The sequence below is a fragment of the Silurus meridionalis genome, chromosome 16 (assembly GCF_014805685.1).
Source record: "Silurus meridionalis isolate SWU-2019-XX chromosome 16, ASM1480568v1, whole genome shotgun sequence".
In the NCBI taxonomy this organism is placed as follows: domain Eukaryota; kingdom Metazoa; phylum Chordata; class Actinopteri; order Siluriformes; family Siluridae; genus Silurus; species Silurus meridionalis.
This window is the reverse complement of record NC_060899.1, coordinates 12,611,660-12,633,634: the sequence shown is the minus strand read 5'-3', so window position 1 is coordinate 12,633,634 and position 21,975 is coordinate 12,611,660. Positions and strand designations below refer to the sequence as shown.

The following is a 21,975-nucleotide window of genomic DNA, read 5'->3' as shown; positions in this document are numbered from 1 at the left end:
ATATTAGTGTCCTGACTCGTCTTTTTTTGTATTAGAGCACCAGACATTACAGAGAGGATTAACAGAGTGTGTGCACTTACAGGTGGGAGATCAGATCGTAGAGATCAACGGTGAGCCGACCCAAGGCATCACACACACACGGGCTATCGAGCTCATCCAAGCAGGAGGCACAAAGGTGCTGCTGCTGCTGCGGCCGGGCCAGGGCCTGATTCCCGACCACAGTGAGTTACCATTAATCCTCCAAGTTCTGCAAGTCAAAAGAGGCTCAAAGTGAATCGTTCATCTCACAACAGGACTGTAGCTGCTCATGAAGTGGATTTATTACAGACACGCGCTGTTCCTTTTTTCCGTCTAGGGCGCTTTGTGCTTTTGTTTGTGTCGAAACGATAGTAGCTTCAAATTTCCATGCATTTGTCTTTCTCAAGCTGTCTTTTCCTTACTTCCTGTCTCTGTCTCATATTGTCTCTGGTCTCTGTTTCTCTGTCTGTCTCTGTATCTGTCTCTGTTTTCTCTTCAGGTCTGAACTCTTCTTCCACCCTGTGCTTCTACATGAAACCAGAGCATCACTAAAGACTCTACTTTTCTTGGTCTGTCCTTAGTAGTCTTTGGTAAACTTCTCCACTTCTCTTCTAATCTTCATTCTCGTATCTTTCTCATTATTAGAAATGATCCTTTCACTGTTACAGACTCTCATCCTATCTATCTATCTATCTATCTATCTATCTATCTATCTATCTATCTATCTATCTATCTATCTATCTATCTATCTATCTATGTAGCTCATCATATGTAGCTGATTTGGCTGTGCATCTCTGGATTCTGCATTATAGTTCACAATTAGTTTTTCGAGTTTTATATTTAATATATATTCACTGGGAGCGACGAGGATGGACAGGATCAGAAATTAGTTATTAGAGGGCCCTTCACAAGTAGGACATTTTGGAGACAAGGTGAAAAAGGTGCGCTTGAGCTGTACAGAAGAGGGAATTTCGCAGGAAGAATGCTGAGAAGGCTGGAGAACAAAAAAGTAGCTTTACAGAACCTAGGAATGAAAGGAAATGATGTGTGTTTATCCCTGATGAGCAGCCGGGGGCGACTGTGGCAAGGAAAAAACCCCTTAGAGCAGGAGGGGAAAGAAGGAAGGCCAAGGAGGAGGTTTATGGATGTGGTGAGGGGAGACACGCAGGTGGTTGGTTTGAAAGAGGCAGATAAAGAGGACAGAGTGATTTTAAAGAGGGTTGATGCACTATAATGACCCCTAACTGGATCAGCTGAAAGATTATTATTATTAGCGATATAAATGGCTAATCAATATGAGTACTATAGGATTACTGTAAATAGTTAAAAAGAATTATATTTATCACTAAAGTTGGAGTTAACCTTATTTTCTACAGTTAAAATATTCATTTATTCTAATTATTGTCTTCCTAATTAAATTATAATGAGATAAAATTATGACTTGAAGTACATTTACACCGATGAGAGGGAAACTAATATTGAGTTGGTCCCCCTTTTGCTGCCAAAACAGTTCTGACCCTTTAACACCATGAACTTCTTCAGCAGTTTAAGCTACAGGAGCTCATCTGTTGGATCGGACCACACGTGCCAGCTTTCGCTCTCCACGTGCATCAATGAGCCCCGGTCGCCCGTGACCCTGTCGCCAGTTCACCACTGTTCCTTCCTTGAAGCACTTTCAATAGATACTGACCACTGCAGACCGGGAACATCCCACAAGAGCTGCAGTCATGGAGATGCTCTGACCAAGTCGTCTAGACGTCACAATTTGTCAAACTCGCCCATTTTTCCCTGCTTCGAATGCGCCAGCATTGAGGATAAAATGTTGCTGCTATAATAATATTCCACACGCTAACAGGTGCCATGATGAAGAGATCATCAGTGTTCTTCACTTCACCTGTCATTGTGTTTTAATTTATGATTGTTGCCTGATTGTTATAATACAAAAACAAAGTGTCTACTTTTCTTCCCAACAGTTCAGTCAACACACTCGTTGTGATTTGTTCTGTTTACTTTGTGGTTTGAAGTTTCAGGGGGCTGGAGGTGGGACGGAACACTCCAAGTTTTTTTGATTGGTTTCACAAAATGAAATTGTCTTAAAGTCGATTATTTGATTCTCACAGTCGCTGGTTATATCAGTCAATAGAAGCAACTAGAGGCTGTGGAACTGCTCGATCAAGAGCAGAATCGGTGATAGAGCACAAAGGCAACATGTTTAAAAAGGGACCCCTATCAGACGATTCGATTTGGTGAATATCAATCGCTTAGCAGCTCAGCACTTAGCAACACATGATTCAGGCGTTTAATGCCGGAGATCGTGTGGGGGAGGGGTTTCGGAGCGAGTTCCATTTATTCAATTTAAACAAATCATTTATGCAGTTGATATAAACGTTGCTAGAGGTATCATCACCCTGTAATTGCTTAGGTGAACTCCTCCGGGAAATCATTTTTATATTTTGCGGTAAAGCTTCTATTTGTTGCTGTTGGCTCTCAGAAAGGAAAAGCCTCATTTTGTGTCTCATTTTGACATGCTTGGCCTCTTTAACTCCGGTAGCTCCAGGCTTATCATCCCGAAGGAAAATAAAAACTTCAGTGTTGTTTTAAGACCGTCTTTAATCAGCCAGATAGAAATCTCAGTTACTCAAGTCTAGAAGCTACAAACAGTAAATACTGTGGATTGGTTGAAGTGCTGAATCTGAAGGAGGGAAAACACCAGCCTGATGCACATGAAATATGTTTGTGTGAATATTTAATACTGGCAGTGATAGAAGTTGACACTAAAAACTTTGAATATAAAATGAAGCTTCCACACCACAGAAGATTCAAATACAAGGGTTGGATATTTGCTTAGTAATTAATGCAGTGTACCCTCATATGTACTGTATATTGGAAGAAAACTCTCGATACAAGTTAGATACCAAGCAGGTTTCATTAAAACATGGTTTTTAGGATTGGAGTGGAATAACTTAAATGTTCTGCACAGATACCTTGACCTCCTCAACCCCACTTAACACATTTGGGATGAAGCAGAACCTGCCTGACCTCACTAATGGTCTTGTGGCTAAATGAGGAAGAATCCCCACTGCCACAATTTAAAACCTGGTAGAAAACCTCCAAGAACAGCTTGTGTCAAAAAAGGACTCAATCTAGAACAAGCGTGTATAGCAGTGATGGTCAGGCATCCATGAACATTTGTCCATATCGTTTATCTAGACATTATGTGACCTATAAAAACAAATACTTATTTTTTTTACTTGTTCCTGAATGTTTCTAGAGACAGATTTCTAACTATACTACTACTGTTCATTTCAGATGCTATGGAGATGTTGACTCCACCTGCAAACTATCCAAAGTACCCTGTATCTGATGAGCCATCAATGCTTCCATCATTGTCCTCCTCTTCTCTCTTGCCCTCTGAAGGCATGTCAGCCCCCTCTCCCTCACGTGGCCTCCATCATCAACCCCGAGAACCCAGGACGAGCAGTTTCAACGTGTCTCTCCGCGACAATTCTCCCAGCCCCCAGAAATTGGACACTTCATACACAGAATATACTGAGGGCAAATCACGTTCACAAAGCCCAAGAAAACCAGACAAGAAGTCGGTGAAAAACAAAAACGTCAATGCCGGCACTCAGAGTGTGGATGTATACGCCGACAGGAAAGCCCAGGGGCAGGCAGACAGGGGTGGACGCTCAGCAAGCCCTAGAAAGAGTCCGAGAAGGGAACAAGACACTGGCACCAGGCAGCCGTCAATGGCGTATGAAGAACCACAGCGGTATCTTGATGGGCAACATTTTAACTACGGAACTGGAGGGAGCCCGTACAAGGAGGAAGACTTCGACTTTGGACAAGACAGGGAGACGGGAGAGGTGAGGCCAGAGCTGCAAAGAACAGACAACGATCGGCGCCACCGGGAGAAGGGAGTTCAGAGGGAGGCAGTACCTCAGAGGTCGCAATCACAGATCTTTAATGACCAGACCATGCCAGAGCACCAGCCCATGGGCCTGAACCACAGAGGCCATCGAGAAGCTAAAGAGGGCTTGAGCAGAGGGGGCGCAAGCGACGAGAGCAAAAGGGATACGAGGGGATCTAGCAGTGTCCCACCAGAGACTTCCTGGAATGGGAACGCCAGCAACAAAAAGTCTCCCATCACCCCTGGTCCATGGAAGGTCCCGAGCTCTTCTAAGGTCCAGTCTCAGGTGGAGAGGCTCTGATGCTCGGTGGAGTTCATCAGGAATGCCAGGAGACCGATGGTTACTCTGAATCACTGTGTAATTGATGCATAATTATTTTTTACCTGACTTGTACAGCATACCGTATCTTTACTGACTTCGAGCCGACGCTTTTGTGTTCATGGTATTCCGTGCTTTCAAGTATCCAGGCCCTGTGGTGTGTTTGTCCCACCAACAGTGGCACCTGTTCATCTCGTATCGTGCCAATCAGAGACTTATCCCATGGTCTGTTGGTTTTTTACCGGAATTGTGAAGGAGTGTGGGTTTTTTTTGGTTTTTGTTTTATTGTTTTTTTTTTTTTTGCTTACATTTTTATTTTCCCCTTCACACTTGTGTACAGACTTGTTTGAAATGCAGTGTGTCCTTATTGCATCTGTGGAGTTTTTGTCTTTGCATGTATCAGTTCAACAATACAACGCTAATCACAGCTAATCATACAAAACGCGATCGTTAGCTGTATTAGCGATGCCTGATTTGTGCTTTGAGTCAATGATCAGATTGGATCATATATGATTTGTCACGTTCCAGCTCAGTGGTGGATTTTTAGATCTTTTTTTTTTCCTCTTTTTTTTTTTTTTTTTTTTTTTTAACATGTTCCTTCTTTAAACTGACCAGACACTTGTGCTTGTATATTGTTTACTACATGTGAGCTCATGAAGAACACTATGTAATTTATTGAAATGAAAAAGAAATTGCAAAAAATATATATAAAATTATATATATTTAAAATATATAAATATATATCTCACTCGATATTTTATGTAGTCGTATCAAAACTTTGTGCTCCAGATCCTAAAGAGCTTGATTCATCCCTCGCTGACTCGGTGCACTACATGCCGGGGATGTATATTTCCACATCGCTGTAGCTTTTACAATTATGCATTGTGTATCATATAGCAAGGTGTGTACATCGGGGGCTTCAATAAATGAATTGAATACATGGTCATATCATTACGATTTAAATGAAGGTTTAACGGGGTGGTTCCGGGGTAAATCATATTTTTACATACAATCTAACATATCTATTTTTTGTCATATAACAAATATAAATATATTAAAAAAAATTATATGGAAAAAAATTTCAACCAAAAATGAAAAAAATACAATAAATGAAAAAAATGTGTGTGTGTGTGTGTGTGTATATATATATATATATATATATATATATATATATATATATATATATATATATATATATATAAATATAAGTAGCTTATCAAATGTAGCTGATTTGGCTGTGTCTCTATTGGTTTTGCATTATAGTTCACAATTTATATTTCCCATGAAACTAACAACTCTACACGCATCATCTCCAATTAATATACCATTGTGGTTATTATTATTATTAATATTATTATTAATATTGTGTGTGCACAGATTTGAGAAAAGTGGCAGCTTTGAGACTTGATTTCAATTCGCAGTTCCACCAGACATTAAGGCCGTTTCAGTCCTATTGATGTAACAAACACTTAAATCAAGTCATTTTGATCATGTTGCAATACAAATCTATATAATTCCAGAGCATGGTATTAAAATAAACATCTGCTCAGTCCTGATTTAAAATGTGAAGCCTGTGTGGACTGTGGAAATAATTTTTCCTAAAAAATGAAACCTGGGCTCTTGTGTGTATCTCATCTCATCTCATTTATATGAAACTGTGGCCTTGCGTTTGCTTTATTTAAAAAAAATAAAAATAAATAAAAAAGGAAAGAAGAAGAAGGAAAGAAAGGCCTTTCCGGTCTCGTTGTGGTAGTTGTAAATGTTTATAAAATGTACAGCGACTGTTTAAATACTTGCCTTCATTCAGAAAAAATAATCTGTAAATCACTTCATTATTTTAAGTAATTGGAAGAAAGAAAAGATGAGAATATATATGTGTAGTTGTGAAAGAATTCGAATCTGGTCATGAAATTCTGTTCATGCGCTGAGAAATAAAGTTTTAAAGGACGTCATTTTTGTTGTTTTTTCGTGTGTATTTTCTGTCAACTATGAAAGTTTTGGCACCCTTGTTAAGTATTCTACAATGTTGCCGTTTCTTTCTAATTCTCATGGTAAAATTAATGCAGGTTCTGCGGTAAAAATGTGATGTATAAAATGCATTTACAGCATCGACAGCATTGTATCGATAAATACATTGATACTGGTTTATTGGTCTGAACCTGCTGGAAGACACAATAGTTAATAGACAGCAAGAGTTCATTTTTTTTACGTCATTTGGAGGATGGAGCCGCCAGGAAGGAGGAAAAGAGGAAGGCACAGGAGAAGGTTTATGGATGTGGTGAGGAAAGACATGCAGGTGGTTGGGGTGAAAGATGCAGATGTAGAGGACAGGGGGAATATGGAGACGGGTGATCCGCTGTGGAGACCCCTAATGGGAGAAGCCGAAAGATGATGAAGATTTGGAGACTGTTCGAGTTGTTCAAACATCAATTGACGGGTTGTTACACCACTTCAATGCCAAAAACAGAGAAGAATCTGGAAGCATGTCTGTCTTGTATCCAGATATGCCTTCGGTTAAGACCATGAAGGAAACCAAAAAGCTACATAAGTCGGGGTCATCAGTGGGAAGAATCTGGTGTGATTTGATGAAATTGGTACAATATTTCCATACTGATGAAAAGCCCAACATGAACGTTCTGCAATGTGAATAAGGGAATGGTGTAAAACGCATAGAAAAAAAAACAACCAGATGAACAATTTCAATCTAACAATCTGCTACTGCAAAGAGAGACACGTCCCCCTGGAGACCAGAGAGATCTTTATGGTCATTGCATAGTAAACCTATACAGGGTAAACCGAAGATGACGGCTGATTGGGGTTCTTCTTGCCTCTCCTCTGAGGTTCCATCTGCTCTAAAAACAAATCCACAGCCCTGCCAGAGATGCGCTTAGCTTGCGACTTTAACTGAAGTCAAGCTGATTGATCCAATAAAGTGTATGTGATTAATATACCACCACTTTGGCAATGTTCAACAAACCCATCACGGTAACTAGCGTGCAGTTTGACTAAAAGTCTGTCCGACTTTTCCTCTGAAGTTCTTCTCTCTCATAAAGCTCTTAGCGTGCTCACTGGTCCAGGAGTTCGCACTGCTCTTCAGCATTTCCTTCCTTTACCCATCTGCCTTTCTGAAAGCTCCATGCTCGTCAATTTCTTGTCTACAATAGCTTCCTGTAGATCTGTCAGTCATGAAGCTGTTGTCCGGCTGAATTCAGAGCTTCTGCTGGTCCCCTTCGGGAGCAGCTGAAGAGGTAGCCATTGGCGTTATAATGCTAGTATCCACACTAGAAACTGAAATTTGAAACTGGAAATCGGTACCCTACTTCGTAATGATGCAAGTGTCTTTCCCGCTGAGCACGAGGGGACACAATCGGCTCTGGGACCTGCTACGACTGCATGTTGTCTTCGAGGGTGCTATCATCAGGCTTGAAGGACCATATAAAGTAACGCCTCTGAAAGGTTTTGATGGTCCTCGAAAACAGGTGATTTCGGTTAGAGGGTAAGAGCTTGGAGAGTTATATCCACACAAATGTATTGATAAGTTGGGTACACTGATGCGGGTCATGTGTTTGAGCTAGGTAGGTATGGATGTATATGGGTATGTAGGAAAGTGAGTGTGGTCTCCCTCGTGTGGTTTTTCTGAAGTGGGTGAAATAGATGGCTGTTGGTTGCGTGATTGAGAAGGATGCTTGATAGGTGGTGTGTAGTCTGCTGATCAGGGTTCTGGCTTACGAGAACACGGCCGAGACGCCACACAGATAACAGCATGAATTTACTGTAAATATCCCTCTAGAGGTGGAGCATGGAATTGCAATTAAAAGCAAAGGCCTTCCTACATTAGATATGTTGTAGATATAAATATAGTTCGGTGCCCAAACAGATTCCAATTAAAGGCCAAAAATTAAACCTGAGTGAATCATGGGCGAAATGTGCAATATTTAAAATGAAATCTAAAACAGGATTCATCTGCTTAACTAAATCAGGTTTATTTTTAAGCTCAAGTTCTGTAAAACTTATAGTACAATGAGAAACAATACAATTTACCATACACTAGAATTCAGTGTTTAATGAAAGATTGTGATGCTGGTCCTTATTTTTCAAAACTTTTTCCAAATAGCATTTTGCACCCTATAATATTGTCTGACATTAAACCGGTCCGTGGCACAAAAAAGGTTGGGAACCACTGGTCTAGAGAGCATTTAATAGGATGAGCATAAATCTAGTCCAGAAGTCAAAAATATAAAAAATATTTTAGTTTTATTAAAAGTTTAAACAAGACTCTAAATATAATATTTTTCAATATTTTTCAATATTAAAACTATATATATATATATATATATATATATATATATATATATATATATATATATATATATAAACAGAGAAAGATTTTTATATATCACATTTTATGTAATAATAATTCTTTCCTGCTTATTTATTTTAATTAATTTAATTTAATTTGTATAATAATGCTTGACTCATCGTGTCTATATTTAGCGCCTCACATCCCTGAGCCTGTGCATCCGCCTACTGTACAGCGCGTGTCTGCACGAAGCCCCGCCCACCTGTATTTAAAAAATAAAAAAAAAGCAAGAGAGGAGAAAAAAAAAAAACCCTCGCGTACAGTTGACGTCAACTACTGACTGAGGGCGCGTGCAGCAGCGCACGAACCATCTCGAGCGAGTCCCACAGCTCCCGGAAAACGTCCCTTTTTTTTCTGCGCGCATGCGCACGTCAGCCCGCGAGCCAAAGAAGACTACAAAGCGGAGCCTTGCGATAGGGCGCGTGCTTTTGAAGGACTACACATCCCAGGTGAGAGTATATCGCAACCTTCTCCGCCCCTCCCACACCTGAAAAAAGAGACATGCGCCGTCGAGTTTTTGAAGGCTTTTAAATTTTGCGTGTAAAATGGCCGCGCAGGTCGATTTGGTGCGTGTGAAAGTGGAGGAGAAGCCTAGGGACGGTGTGGAACCTGGAAGCAAGGAGAAGAAGCGAAAGAAGAAGCGGGAGCACTCGCCCTGCACGGAGAAGCATGCGAGACCGGAGAAGGAGGCGAAGAAAATGAAGCTACATCACCACCAACACCAACACCAACACCACCATGCTCAACAACAGCGAGTACCTCAGCAGCAGCAGCAGCAGCTACCCCAGAAGACTTCTCAAGGGATAAACTTCAACAACAAAGATCTGGCGGCTGTGCAGCACCGCAGTCACCACCACGCTCCCAAGAAGGACGCAGCTGTGGTGTGGCAGCCTCGAAAGGCGAACCCGCTGCCTCACAAGCCAGCTCCAGCGCCGCTCTTCACTTTCACTCCGCTCAAAGTAGCGAAGGCCGATCACAGCACCAAGCCCCAGAAACACCCCGAGAAAGACGTAAAGCTGAAACCCAAGAAGGAAAACGCGGGGGTCAACGTCAAAGTCGGTTCCTGTAAGAAGCCGACAGGTAAACAATCTGCACACAATCTTCAAACTATTCGGTGAAACTTTGTTGTATTTACACTTATAAACGTGTGTGCGCGTGCGTGCGTGTGTGCGCGTGCGTGTGTGTGAACGCCCACCTTTTACTCCTGTGTGTTTCCATATCCAGCTCTGTTCTCTCACAGCTCTTTATATTCAACTCACCTGCACATTACTTCACACTGGTCACCTCAGGAAAAGCTGAACAATATATAATATTCCATAAGTGTGAACCAGCAATCAGGCTGAGCACCTGAACACCTGAGAACCTGATTATGACCTACACATACACGAGGTCCACTTTATTATTAATACGTGTGTGGACCTTCAACCATCAGGCAACAAAAGCAGAGGAACTCAGATTTTCCTTCTGTCAGTCAGGAACAGGGTTTGGTTTACTGAATTGGATCCAGACTCGAAGAATCTGTTTGAGTGGTTGCTTTTCTGTGTGCAGTGGTTGTATAGAGTTGTTGTTTGAGTTCCCATGGCTCCCTGGTCAACTCAAACCAGTCGAACAGCTTTCTGGAGGACTTTGTAAACAAGCCTCTGAATTTCCATTCGCTGGACGTTGTATTTTCTTTCTTCACACCTGACTGGACTTCACGTTTCTCCAGAAATCTGTGTGTGTGTTTGTGTGTGTGTGTGTGTGTTCCCAGAGTTTTCTTAAAATCAGCAACACTGCAACGGTCAACGTTCTCGAGTTGACATTTCCCTCGTGCACTCTGGTGTCAGAGATCTACGTTTTTAACCCAAGTGATGCGCAGATAACCGTATTCTTGATTGGAAAATGCGTATATATTTGCTCGTGTCTTGCGTGTACGTTTTGGTGATATCAGAAGCTCGACTTTAAACGTGGTGCGTCACGTGATCGTTGACCGTAAATTGCGCTCACTGTACACAAGCGTAAAATACCCGTCTCAAATTGCCGTGGCCGTTGTTAGCTGAGAAAGTGCCCATGGATGAACACATTCTGATTTGGGACATACTTCTAATTCAAATTCTAATCTCGGATGCTATTTAGGACACACAGTAAGTGAATTGGGACACAGCAATAAGTCTTTCCAAATCAAGCCATAAACGTCATTCCTTACCACACACGTATCTGCAGAAACGAACCACGGTAGTTTGATCTCATGACTCGTTTGTGACCTCGACCAATTTTTTGCTTTTTCTTCCAGAGCAAAACAATGAGAACGGAAAGCCTCAAACCTTGGAGGAGTACCTGCTGAAAAAGAAGAAGAAAAAGAAGAGGCACCGGGAAGAGGAGCAGCGCAGCAAGCGATTGCGGACATCCGACAAGGAAATCCAGACCGACGACTGCTCGTCGTCCACCGACGACAAGACCGTCCTCGCCAACGTCAAGGACGAAAAGCTTGGCGACGAGGGTCCCGGCTCACCCTTCCTCTCGCCTCAGGACCACTTCATTCGCAGCTCGTGCCTGAAAACAAGCTCACGGTTTAGCAGGCTCATGCACGAGGAGGTGCAGCCCAACGGCGGGGCATCCATTCTGCACGCGTACGCCGATGAACTCTCGCTCCTGCAGCCTGGGGAGAAGGAGAGGTTCGCACGCGAGTTCCTCGAGCAGGCTTTTACCGAAATTACCATAGGAGCGGCACGGTACGCGCTCTCTGTGGTCCACGGTGCTGCTGCCTACCTCCCGGACTTCTTGGATTACTTTGCCTTCAACTTTCCCAACACGCCGGTCAAGATGGAGATTCTCGGGAAGAAGGACATCGAGACCACCACTATCTCCAAGTTTCACTCCCAGGTAAAGAGAAGGATTTTTTTCTGTTCTTTGATGACACTTTGCTGCATGATGTTTTTTTTTTTCTTCCCAATGTCCCACTGAGCTGCATCTCAGTGCCGAGGCCATGGGTTTTCCCTTGTATTTACAATGCAGCAGAACAACACAGAGCACCTTGTACTCCAAGAAAAATCTAGCTGTGTGACACAGACCCTTTTCAGCAAATAACAATCAGAAATTTGGTCAGTCTAGTGAGAAAGGAAGCTGGAATATAACTGGACTTGGAAATTTGCGATTTTCAACAGGATAAGTTCATAGAAAGAAAAAACAAACAGCTAGTGAGGATGAAGACTAGCAAATTCTTCTTCAGCAAAATCTGCTGCTCACATGCATCACCGAGCAACTAAACACACACCGGTGAAAGACGCCGTATGCACTCTTTTTCGTGTCTGTAAAACTGATGATGATGCTGTGATTGTCAACAGAGCGACGATACACGTCCAATCCACCCAGAGTGCACAGCCGGTTTTCTGCCTTGGACTTCCAGCCATTTACAGCCTCCTCTGTTTTCAGTATGATACCAAGCGACAGGAGTATTTGAGGCTTTTTTTTTTCTTTCAAATACTATCTAGCATGAGGTCTACATGAAGTCAAAGAAAACGTGGTGTAATAAAAAAAAGCATCTGGCTGTAGACACTTCATGTTGTGAAAGATAGACGTGCACACCTGGGCTGTAAAAAGGATGGACAGATGTACTACGTGGACACCTGGGAGTCACAACCGTCCTTATGCGGCGCATACGTGGTCCTGTTGCAGCACAATTGTATAGAACGTCTTGGTATGTTGTAGTATTAAGATTCCGGTTGTGTTGCTGTGCACAAAGTGAGGTCTTCATGCACGTTGTATGGAAGACCTTCAGACCTGACCCCAACCCCACTGATCACCTCGCGATGTGGTTTTCTGGTTTTCGGAAAAGCCGCTGAATCTTCTCTTCGTCCCCCACCGTTTTCTCCCAGTTCCTCCATCTTTTCATTCTGCAGCGTGTGTTTACCTGTTCAGGGTTTAGCTGGTGGTGCGTCAGTAATAATGGTCCGTGAGGGAAACACTACTCCATGTTTAGCCTCAATGTATTTTTGCAATCGAGTTACTCAAGGAATCATTACAGCCCTAATTGGAACACCGACTTAATTCCTCGACCACGATCACGGCCTATTGTTGCTGACTGAGCACAAATCCACAGAGTCAAGCTCTGACCTCCTAATAGAAAGCCATCCTGGAAGATTGGCAAAAAGGGAACACATTAATTCCTATCATCTTGGGAATGAAATGTTCAGCACTCGGGAGTCCACCATATTTTTGGTCAAACAGTGTATCACACATTTGAAGATTTAAATGGAAATCGTTTACCATGCTTGACCGAACCACACGGACGTTCCCATGGAGTTCAACGGACACAGTGGGTGTGTTTAGACTGCGTTTAAACCCCCTCCAGCACGTTGCTGTTCAGCCATGTTTTAGTCGCTGTGCTTGAGCCAGCATAGCAGAGGTTTCAAATCCATCACGTCTAATATTCCTCGCATGCTCACCACATCACGCTAGGTACTTTATTTACTTAAGTCTTGCGTTCAGTGGAGTCCAAAGTGCATTAACCATCTACGGAAGTGAACAGTGCCAAATTCGCCTGCGTCGTCTGGAAGCCAAACATTTTTTCCATGACGTTCTGGGCCAGACACTTAAATATTAACAAACCGGTGTTTTGAACCCAGAGTAGCGGGTCAGCTGATATTTGATACTTAACACAGAAACAGCTTGTCCAGTTATAGCTATGTGTATAGTTGAAGTGCGGAAAAGGGCTTGTAGGAATGAACCAATCGCACAGTATGAATTAAAATCTCTTCTCCACGTACAGTTCTGATCTTAGTGTAAGAGTTAAATAATTCCATTGTCTTGTAACGCTTATGATCTGAACTTTATTTGCCTTCCATTTGAAGATGCGTACAATTTCTGTGTTTGTGTGTGTGTGTGTGTGTGTGTGTGTGTGTGTGTGTGTGTGTGTGTTCTCGCAGGTGAGTCGAACATACTGCTCTGGGACCTACCGAGCTGGCCCCATGAGACAGATCAGCCTGGTGGGGGCTGTGGATGAGGAAGTAGGGGATTATTTTCCAGAGTTCCTGGACATGCTGGAGGAATCGCCGTTCCTCAAGGTCTGCAAACTTCCTGTTGTTCGAAATAAAGAACAATGTGTCGAATCTGCTTGATGATATCTTGCTGCTCATACTAAAAAAAAAAAATAAAAAAAAGCCCTGAACTACCAATATATTGTATGCAAATTTCAGGTCAAATATAATGTACTAATATTTTGACTTATTTAAGGTTAGTATCTTGTTAAAGCCTATTAACAACAACGTATAATTATTATATTAATAATTAATATTATTCATAATAATATAATTATATACATACCCTTTTTATATTTCATAGGAAATAAACTAGAGGAATTAATTTGGCACGTTTTTATATTATAAGGTAATTATTTATGATTTGAACGAACGCAAAGGTTTACAAAATGGTTAATGATTTGTCAACAGAACAAATCTAAATTCTGACGATCATTAAGACTGATTATCATACAACGTTAACACAGTGAAGTACACGGTGCATAGAGAATAGAATTGGGATGGGATTTATTCAGGTCACGAACCACACAATTCCCTCAATATTACTGCAGCGTTTTGGACAAACAAGTGCCAGTGTGTTGAATTGTGTATCTGTGTATTTGTGTGTGCTCATACAGATGACCTTGCCGTGGGGAACCCTGTCCAGTCTGAAGCTGGACTGTCGCTCTCAGAGTGACGACGGGCCCATCATGTGGGTTAGACCGGGAGAGCAGATGGTTCCCACTGCTGATATGCCCAAATCTCCATTTAAGAGGCGCAGGTAGGCGTGTGTATCTTTGTAGCTTTATGCTGGTTTCAAGTACAGAGGTCCTCAATCATTTTGGCGTGTAAAATTAAATTCCACAGATCCACATTACTTTGATGTGTGCAGTAAAAGATGGTCTGTGTATTAGATTCATTGCAATTTGAGATGTTGTTTTTGAGGCGAACTATGAGAATTTAACAATAAATTGTGTGTTACGGCAAGGTTGATCTTTAACTCATGCAGTTGTAGCTCAGTGGTTAAGGTTTATTCTGTTTGCAGTGAGTTTAATGTAGTTAATATCTAATTTTGCGTTGTCCAGATTATAAGCAGTTTACGCTCGCACCTACAGGTCCATGAACGAGATCAAGAACCTGCACTACTTGCCGAGGACGAGCGAGCCACGCGAGGTTCTGTTTGAGGACCGGACGAGAGCACACGCCGATCACGTGGGCCAGAGCTTCGACTGGCAGAGCACCGCCGCTGTGGGGGTCCTCAAAGCTGTGCAGTTTGGAGAGTGGTGAGTTTGGTTGCAAAATCTGAAAATAAATATATTGACATTTAAAAAATATATATATTTTTGCCTTGATGTTGTAATAAATGACTTAAAAAATAAACATTTTGTTCACCAAAAATAGCTATAGGCAGACGTTAATTACTTGCACTATAATCCTTATAACTAGTTATTACAAAGCGTCTTGTACACAGTCAGATGATGCAGTTAACCTTTTCACCCTATTTACAGACTGACATTTAGAGCTACCACATCAAGCAAGTTATTATTCACTCCAGACGGAAAAGAAAATCGTCTGATCTTTTAAAACGCACTGTGGCCGGCTTATGCGTTTAATCCTGACTCCGAATAAATCTACCCTTTTCTCCTTTTTGCTCTTTATTCCGTTCCGCAGGAGTGACCGGCCACGGATAACCAAAGATGTCGTGTGTTTTCATGCAGAAGACTTTAACGACGTGGTGCAGAGGCTTCAGCTCGATCTCTACGAGCCCCCTGTGTCTCAGGTAATATACTACACGGTATTTAGTCATACAGTCCAATAGATGGTATAAATTACTCGTCAAAACATGGTTGTCAACAGTCTAAGTTCAGTTAGGTAGCAGACCCGATGTTGAGCTGAGAAGATGTAGGATTGTTTTTGACTTTGTAGCTGATTTAAAGACCCCAGGACCTTAAATTTTTAAAATTTTCTAGACTTTGTGTGGGGGGAAAACCCCCAATGTCAGCCTTCAAAGACCACACTGGAATAGATGCTTGTTTACACAGTACATAATATAGTTAAAAAAAAAAAAAAAAAAACAAGTGAAGATCATTCAGTATTAAGTACCAGATTAACAAATGAAGCAGTAAATGTAGAAATGTCTCGCTAACCGAGTGTGTAGAAACAAGTGCATGCACACTCTTTGGTCGTAATCGTGTACCTAAACCGATATAAATAGCAAGAAATGTAGTCATTGGAACAGAAGTGGCTAAATGACTCGATCATTTCCCTGTTAATGAAGGCGTGAACAGAAAATGATGGTCTGGGCTCTGGTTTAAATGACTTCCCTCAGAGACACAAACTGCCTAGTTTATTTCTGTCGTGAACCCATAATTCTATGATAATTGATGGCAATGTTCTTTAGCTTTTGAAACTTAGTACAGTATTCTTGTAGTGCAGTTAATAACAGGTTTGCTTTCCTTTGAATTTGTGTAATTAGAAGACAGTGCAGTTTATTGTTTGTGTTCGGTCATTCAGAAGGTGGTAGCAGCACATATTCCCAGAGCTCAGTGTAGCTCATGATTCATATTACAATTCTGGAACCCCCATATTGCCCCTGTGCGCCCGCAGTGTGTGCAGTGGGTGGACGACGCAAAGTTGAACCAGCTGCGGCGAGAGGGCATCCGGTACGCAAGATTGCAGCTGTGCGACGACGACATCTACTTCATCCCACGCAACGTCATCCACCAGTTCAAGACCGTGTCGGCCGTGTGCAGCCTGGCGTGGCACATCCGTCTCCAGCAGTACCATCCCGAGAAAGAGCAACAACAGGTAAAAGAGGAAGAGGAAGCGTGCAAAATCAGCACCTCCAAGCCAGACAAGCCCGTCAACCAGATGTCGACCTCGTTGCACCCACCTCAAGCGGACGCTTTGCGACCAGAGAGCGCACCTTCACTGAACACCACTCCTCAAACTCCAACAGTTCCTCAGGCTTCCCTCCATCCAGCTCAAGGTGACACTCTGAGCAGCAGCAACAGCCTTCACTGATTTCTCCCACAGACCTGCAGGTGACTGAAATCCTTTTCACCTGTTAATCAATTTAACAAACTTGACTGACATTCCAGGAGAGGATCGGACTGTCTGACAAAATCCAAGACTCTGAAAGTCTGACAAATATAAATCTATATATAAATATATATATATATTTCTTTTTTGTTTTTTTAAAGAAAAACATTTTGTTCTAGAAGCAACCCTGTAAGTACTTTTTAAATTTCTTTTCACTCAGCCAAAGTATTTAATTTTAATAATATTTCTTTTGCTGATTGTTCAGTATTGTTTTATATTTGTTTATATCCTTCTTTCAAGAGGAAATCAATAATAATTTCTACCGTGCATCATGTGGATCAGTTAATTTTTTATTTATTTTTTTTTTTTGCAAAAGACCAGAGGGAAAAAAGTGCCTAACAGCAATCATGTCTCTAAAGAAGAAACAAACAAACAAAAGTTCCTGTTCAAATCTGTACTGGTTTATATTTTTTAACATCTTTTATCCCAGTTGGAGAATCCGTGTGAATGATTTAGTTTTGATCCCAGAGCAGGATTGATTCTCATTGAGTTTTTTTGCTGTCTGGCATGAAAACCTGTGTCCAAATGAGTAATAAAATCATACTGCTCCCAAAGAAAAAGCCTGTGCAAAGCTGGATGTTCAGATGTTTGAATAATTTCCAAGTGATGGCTTGTATCTCTGGATTACCCTTTGCTATGAATTTCTCAGGTTCCCTTTTCATTAGATAATTATTTGTTGTTTTTATGGGACATTGTGTAAATTTGTCACAGTGCCACAACTGGATCGTGTTTATGGCAGGAATACGTGTAAACTGCACAACTTACACTTACTCTGAATTTACTTTCAAATCGGGATGTAGGCGTGCGTCGTAATTTGGAGTGTACGCAGTAAATGACTCTCCTGTGGTTAACTGTTAGTTACTCAGGGGTGGACGAATCAGTAGCCTGGACGCCTGGCAATAACTAAGCAGCTTTACTGATCAACTTTCACACCAGGTTTTGCTTTGAGGTGATGGAATTAGTTTAGCACGCACCAGCATGTCTCCTGACCACGCATCCAGACAAGACGTGGGAAGTTATTTGATGCTCTGTAGATGCTCTTTTGGGAATCATGAACATGGTTTTACACAGTTGTGTAACCACAGAGAAAAGTACACACCCAAATGTTATTTTTTGATGAACAAATAGTGGTGCTCAAACTTTCATCTGCATTAATGCTATAAACCTCATTCTTTTAACAATCTGATCGCGTCCGAACTATTTAGTTCTGATGATCTTTTGATGGTCTACGATTCATTCACTAGCAGCGATGTCATAGGGAAAAGCTATTTTAACTTTGAGAGCCGACCTTCATTCACACACACTGCGACTTGCAGGGACGAAGCGTCACGGTAACGATGAAAAAGAAAACCCCGTCTCCTGATATTATTGCAACAAAAAAAAAACCGGAACTACTTGCGCCACCTACTGTTAAGTTACTACGACAACCAGTACGAAGTCACGTCTTCTGCGTGTGTGAACGCAGCAAATCTCAGTACAATTCTATTTATTTTGTTTGGTTAAAGCAAACGTTGTTGCACGCCGGTTGTCTGTCATATCTCATTGAATTTGTATTCTATTTATGATCAGTGCCTTTTTTTTTTTTTTTTAAGTGGCACAACGAGCCAGATCATCTGATCGGTCTGTAATCGGTGCATATATGATTTACGTTAGTTTAGCTAATACAGTCAGGTAAACAGAACCCTCGGCTAGATCACAGCTGTCTGATTTTCCCACCCCTGAATGATACCAGTCGGTCAGTCTGGGTATGGAGAAGCAGCTAAAAATTCTACACCATCTTATTATTATTCTTTTAATGAGCTTCCTAACTGGCCTGTTGATTGGCCAGTATGTGATTAAACACACGTGTGTTGCTTTCAAATCATTTATTCAACACATCACTCATTGTACCTATTTGGAAACTAGCCTGTGTGTGTGTGTGTGTGTGTGTGTGTGTGTGTGTGTGTGTGTGTGTGTGTGTGTGTGTGTGTGTGTGTATATATAATATATGCACGCTCACATATCACATGATGAGGTGATCTTCATGAAGGGAGCGTTTAACACCAAAACGTGTCGCTGTGTACTATTTAAACCCTGACTGCTTTTCTGTTCTCAATCCATCAGATGTTTTATCTTATTTATATTTGTGCATAGGAGATACAGGAATGGAGGGTCATTATATTCCTTCAATGAATTTAGTTCAACTGAATATTCTTTAGGTGAACGTAGACTTCGAGAGCAAATAGTTGCTCCTGTGTTTTTGTCACTAAGCTCATGTTTTTTTCTTTTGTGGTAACAGCCGATGCTTTACGTCATCGTATTTCTTCGTCTGAAACGAAGCTGAATTCGTGTGACGTCCAGACTGGAATGTAATTTATTTTGTCGCACCAGCAATGATTGTTTGCTCCATCGGCCGTTTACAGATACAAAGTTTTATACATTGATGGAAGTTTTTTAACTTTTTTCATAATTGAGGCGAACGTTTGACTCGTGGTTGGCATTTAAAAAAAAAAAAAAAAAAAGAGAGAAATCCTTGTGCTTATAAAGTTCAGTATGCAATATATTTCATCTAATTAGTTTGCATGTGCATTTTTTGTGCAATGTGATCTTGTTGGACATTGCGTCGTTCTCTGATGCAGTGGAAAATCTCCTCCTAGCTCCTAAATGAGTGCCTTTTTCTACACTTGTATGTTCGAACTCGGAGGTGTGGAACATGGCAGTCCAGTCTAGCAATAAGTCAGCCGCTCTCCTGGTTTAGCTGGACCTCAACTTTGAAAGCTGGTGCTTTTTTGTTTTTGTGTGTGTTTTCTTTATTGTCATTGAGTGAGAAATTTTTTTTGCATCCCATGGGTTCAGGCTACAAGATGAAGTTTTTATGATTCAATTGGCACTTTGATCAGCCTGCCTTTTTCAATCCAAACCCTTCTCCTTCTAATAAATGCCATCACATGTCTACATAATGTTTTATTTCAGACTACTGGCAGCTATTTATTATGTTTTGTCATTGTTGATCACTATTAACTGTTTTGTGGTGGGTTTTTTTTTTTTTTTTTTGCACTATAGGAAAATCTGCTACGGAATAGAGGCATGCTTTTTGTGAATTACATTTAGCAGCACTAATTGTACGTGGTTTTTTTTGTTTTGTTTTGTTTTTTCTTAAGGACGTAATGTAAATAATCGGCGGTGTTTGAATAGAACCGTTCTGTGTACATTCTTAATCATGTGTATAAATACGTACAATGGAATGCATAGAACTTTTTTTCTGTATTTTTTTAAATAAATCATTTTATGAGTGCACCGAGGTTTAATTGGAATAATTTTGTTACACTTCGTGTTATAAATGTGTTTAGAGATTTTCAGCCAATATCCCCAATCAACAACACTAAAAACTAAAAATTTGTAATAAAGAAAAGAATTTACAGCATGAAAGTTTTGTTCGAATCCATGATCATCCCTCAAGGTCAAAGCACCAACCTTTCACTCATCCAAATGTTAAACTACGACTTTCAACTGATCATCAGTCTCCATACCCTCTTTATCTGCTTCTTTCAAACCAACTACCTGCATGTCTTCCCTCACCACATCCATAAACCTCCTTCTTGGTCTTCCTCTTCTCCCCTATTCTTAAAGATCGGTACCTGCACACTCCTCCTCCATTCCTCAGGCATCTTTTTACCTTCCAAAATCGACCTGGTTTAAAATCTCCACTGCCATTCTCCTAAACATCTCCATGCTTCTACTGGTATGTCATCTGGTCCAACCGACTTTCCATTCTTCATCCTCTTAATCGCTGCTCTCACATCCTCTTTACTAATCCTATCCACTTCCTGCTTCACCAACTCCACACCATCCAACCTTCTCTCTCTCTCATTTTCCTCATTCATCATCTGCTCAAAATCCTTCCTCCATCTTCTCAACACACTCTCCTCACTAGTCAACACATTTCCACCTCCATCCTTTATTGCTCTAACTTGCAGCACATCCTTCCCAGCTCTGTCCCTCTGTCTGGCCAATCGGTACAAATCCTTTTTCTCCCTCCTTAGTGTCCAACTTCTCATACAGCTCCTCATATGCCTTTTCCCTCTTCACCTGCTGCCGCATCTTCTTGTACTCCTGCCTTCTTTTCTCATCACTCTGTCGATCCCAATTCTGTTTTGTCAACCTTTTTCTGCTTATGCTTTCCTGCACTTCCTCATTCCACCACAAGGTCTCTTTGTCTTCCTTTCTATTTCCAGATGTCACACCAAGAAACTTTCTAGCTGCCTCCCTCATCACAATCATCCTGCACCTCTTCACCACCACCGAGCTCCTGTCTGACCTCTTCCCTGAATCTCACACTACACTCTTCCTCCTTCAGTTTCCACCATCTAATTCTTCTTTCAGTCCTCACTCTCCTCCTCTTCTTCACCTCCAAACCATCCTACAGACCACCATCTGATGCTGTCTAGCTACACTGTCCCCTTCCAACACCGTACAGTCTCCAATCTCCTTTAGGTTTCATCTCAAACATAGGACATAGTCCACCTGTGTGCACCTTCCTCCACTCTTATACGTCACCCTATGATCCTTCTTAAAATACATGTTCACCACTGCCATTTCCACATCCCTGTCCGTAAGACCATACCTACCCATCACCTTCTCATCACCTCTGTTCCCTTCACCAACATGCAACATGCCCATTGAAATCTGCCCCAATCACTAATCTTTCATTCCTAGGTTCACTCATTAAACATCATGCCCTTATGTCATGAATTCCTTGGCATTAATACTGCTATGAAATGATTCACCATTTTTTTTTAGGTTATTTGTTTTAGGTGTCTTGACTCAAAATACAATTGTCCTGATTAGTAATATGTTGAAATGTTACTGCAATGGTGGTTTACTCAGATACAGTGGTTGGCCATCAGGGCCAGCAAGACCTAAATTTATCAGAATCACTTCAGAGTTTTTAATGTATTTTTTTCATGAATGTGTATTCAATTATTCTCAATATTGTATTCTCTTTACTTCATAGCTTTTCTCCTCCTTTTCTCCACGGGCGCTTGTTAGATTCAAATCTATGTTGCTTGGAGCTGTTGCTGTAACCAATCAGAGCGCAATTTGGTCACTTCAAGGCGTCCGAACAAGTAAGCAAACTACACAAGCTCAAATATATTTGTATGGATTTAAGCTGTTTTTATTATTATTATTATTTCACAATGGCTGAAAGTGGAGAAGAAATTCATTTAGACTGGTTCATGTTCTTAACACGTTACATTGAAGGCCAAGGTGTGAAATGCACGGTCACTGCTTA

The 21,975-nt window shown here is 41.3% G+C and overlaps 2 protein-coding genes across 7 annotated transcripts in view; both read left to right on the top strand.

The window, feature by feature from the left end:
• magi3a (membrane associated guanylate kinase, WW and PDZ domain containing 3a) overlaps window positions 1–6,199 on the top strand; it is a 129,997-nt gene extending 123,798 nt beyond the window's left edge. Inside the window, exons 20-22 of one of the 3 annotated variants that reach the window (XM_046869209.1) lie at window positions 83–221; window positions 518–587; window positions 3,328–3,458. In XM_046869209.1, coding sequence (XP_046725165.1) covers window positions 83–221; window positions 518–570 — 192 coding nt within the window. In that variant the 3' untranslated portion in view covers window positions 571–587; window positions 3,328–3,458. Of the gene's footprint in view, window positions 1–82; window positions 222–517; window positions 609–3,327 lie in introns of all 3 variants that reach the window. The other 2 variants (XM_046869207.1, XM_046869206.1) reach the window with 2 other exon arrangements.
• A 2,857-nt stretch (window positions 6,200–9,056) lies between these two features.
• LOC124398810 (lysine-specific demethylase 9) overlaps window positions 9,057–21,975 on the top strand; it is a 43,629-nt gene continuing 30,710 nt past the window's right edge. For 2 of the 4 annotated variants that reach the window (XR_006928130.1, XR_006928129.1), the window contains exons 1-7: window positions 9,058–9,687; window positions 10,880–11,469; window positions 13,512–13,649; window positions 14,240–14,382; window positions 14,717–14,884; window positions 15,273–15,381; window positions 21,732–21,808. Coding sequence is in view for 2 of the 4 variants with exons in the window: in XM_046869223.1 (XP_046725179.1) it covers window positions 9,153–9,687; window positions 10,880–11,469; window positions 13,512–13,649; window positions 14,240–14,382; window positions 14,717–14,884; window positions 15,273–15,381; window positions 16,209–16,625 (2,100 nt within the window). In the remaining 2 variants the exon portion in view is untranslated. Of the gene's footprint in view, window positions 9,688–10,879; window positions 11,470–13,511; window positions 13,650–14,239; window positions 14,383–14,716; window positions 14,885–15,272; window positions 15,382–16,208; window positions 19,980–21,731; window positions 21,809–21,975 lie in introns of those variants that run through there. The other 2 variants (XM_046869224.1, XM_046869223.1) reach the window with 2 other exon arrangements.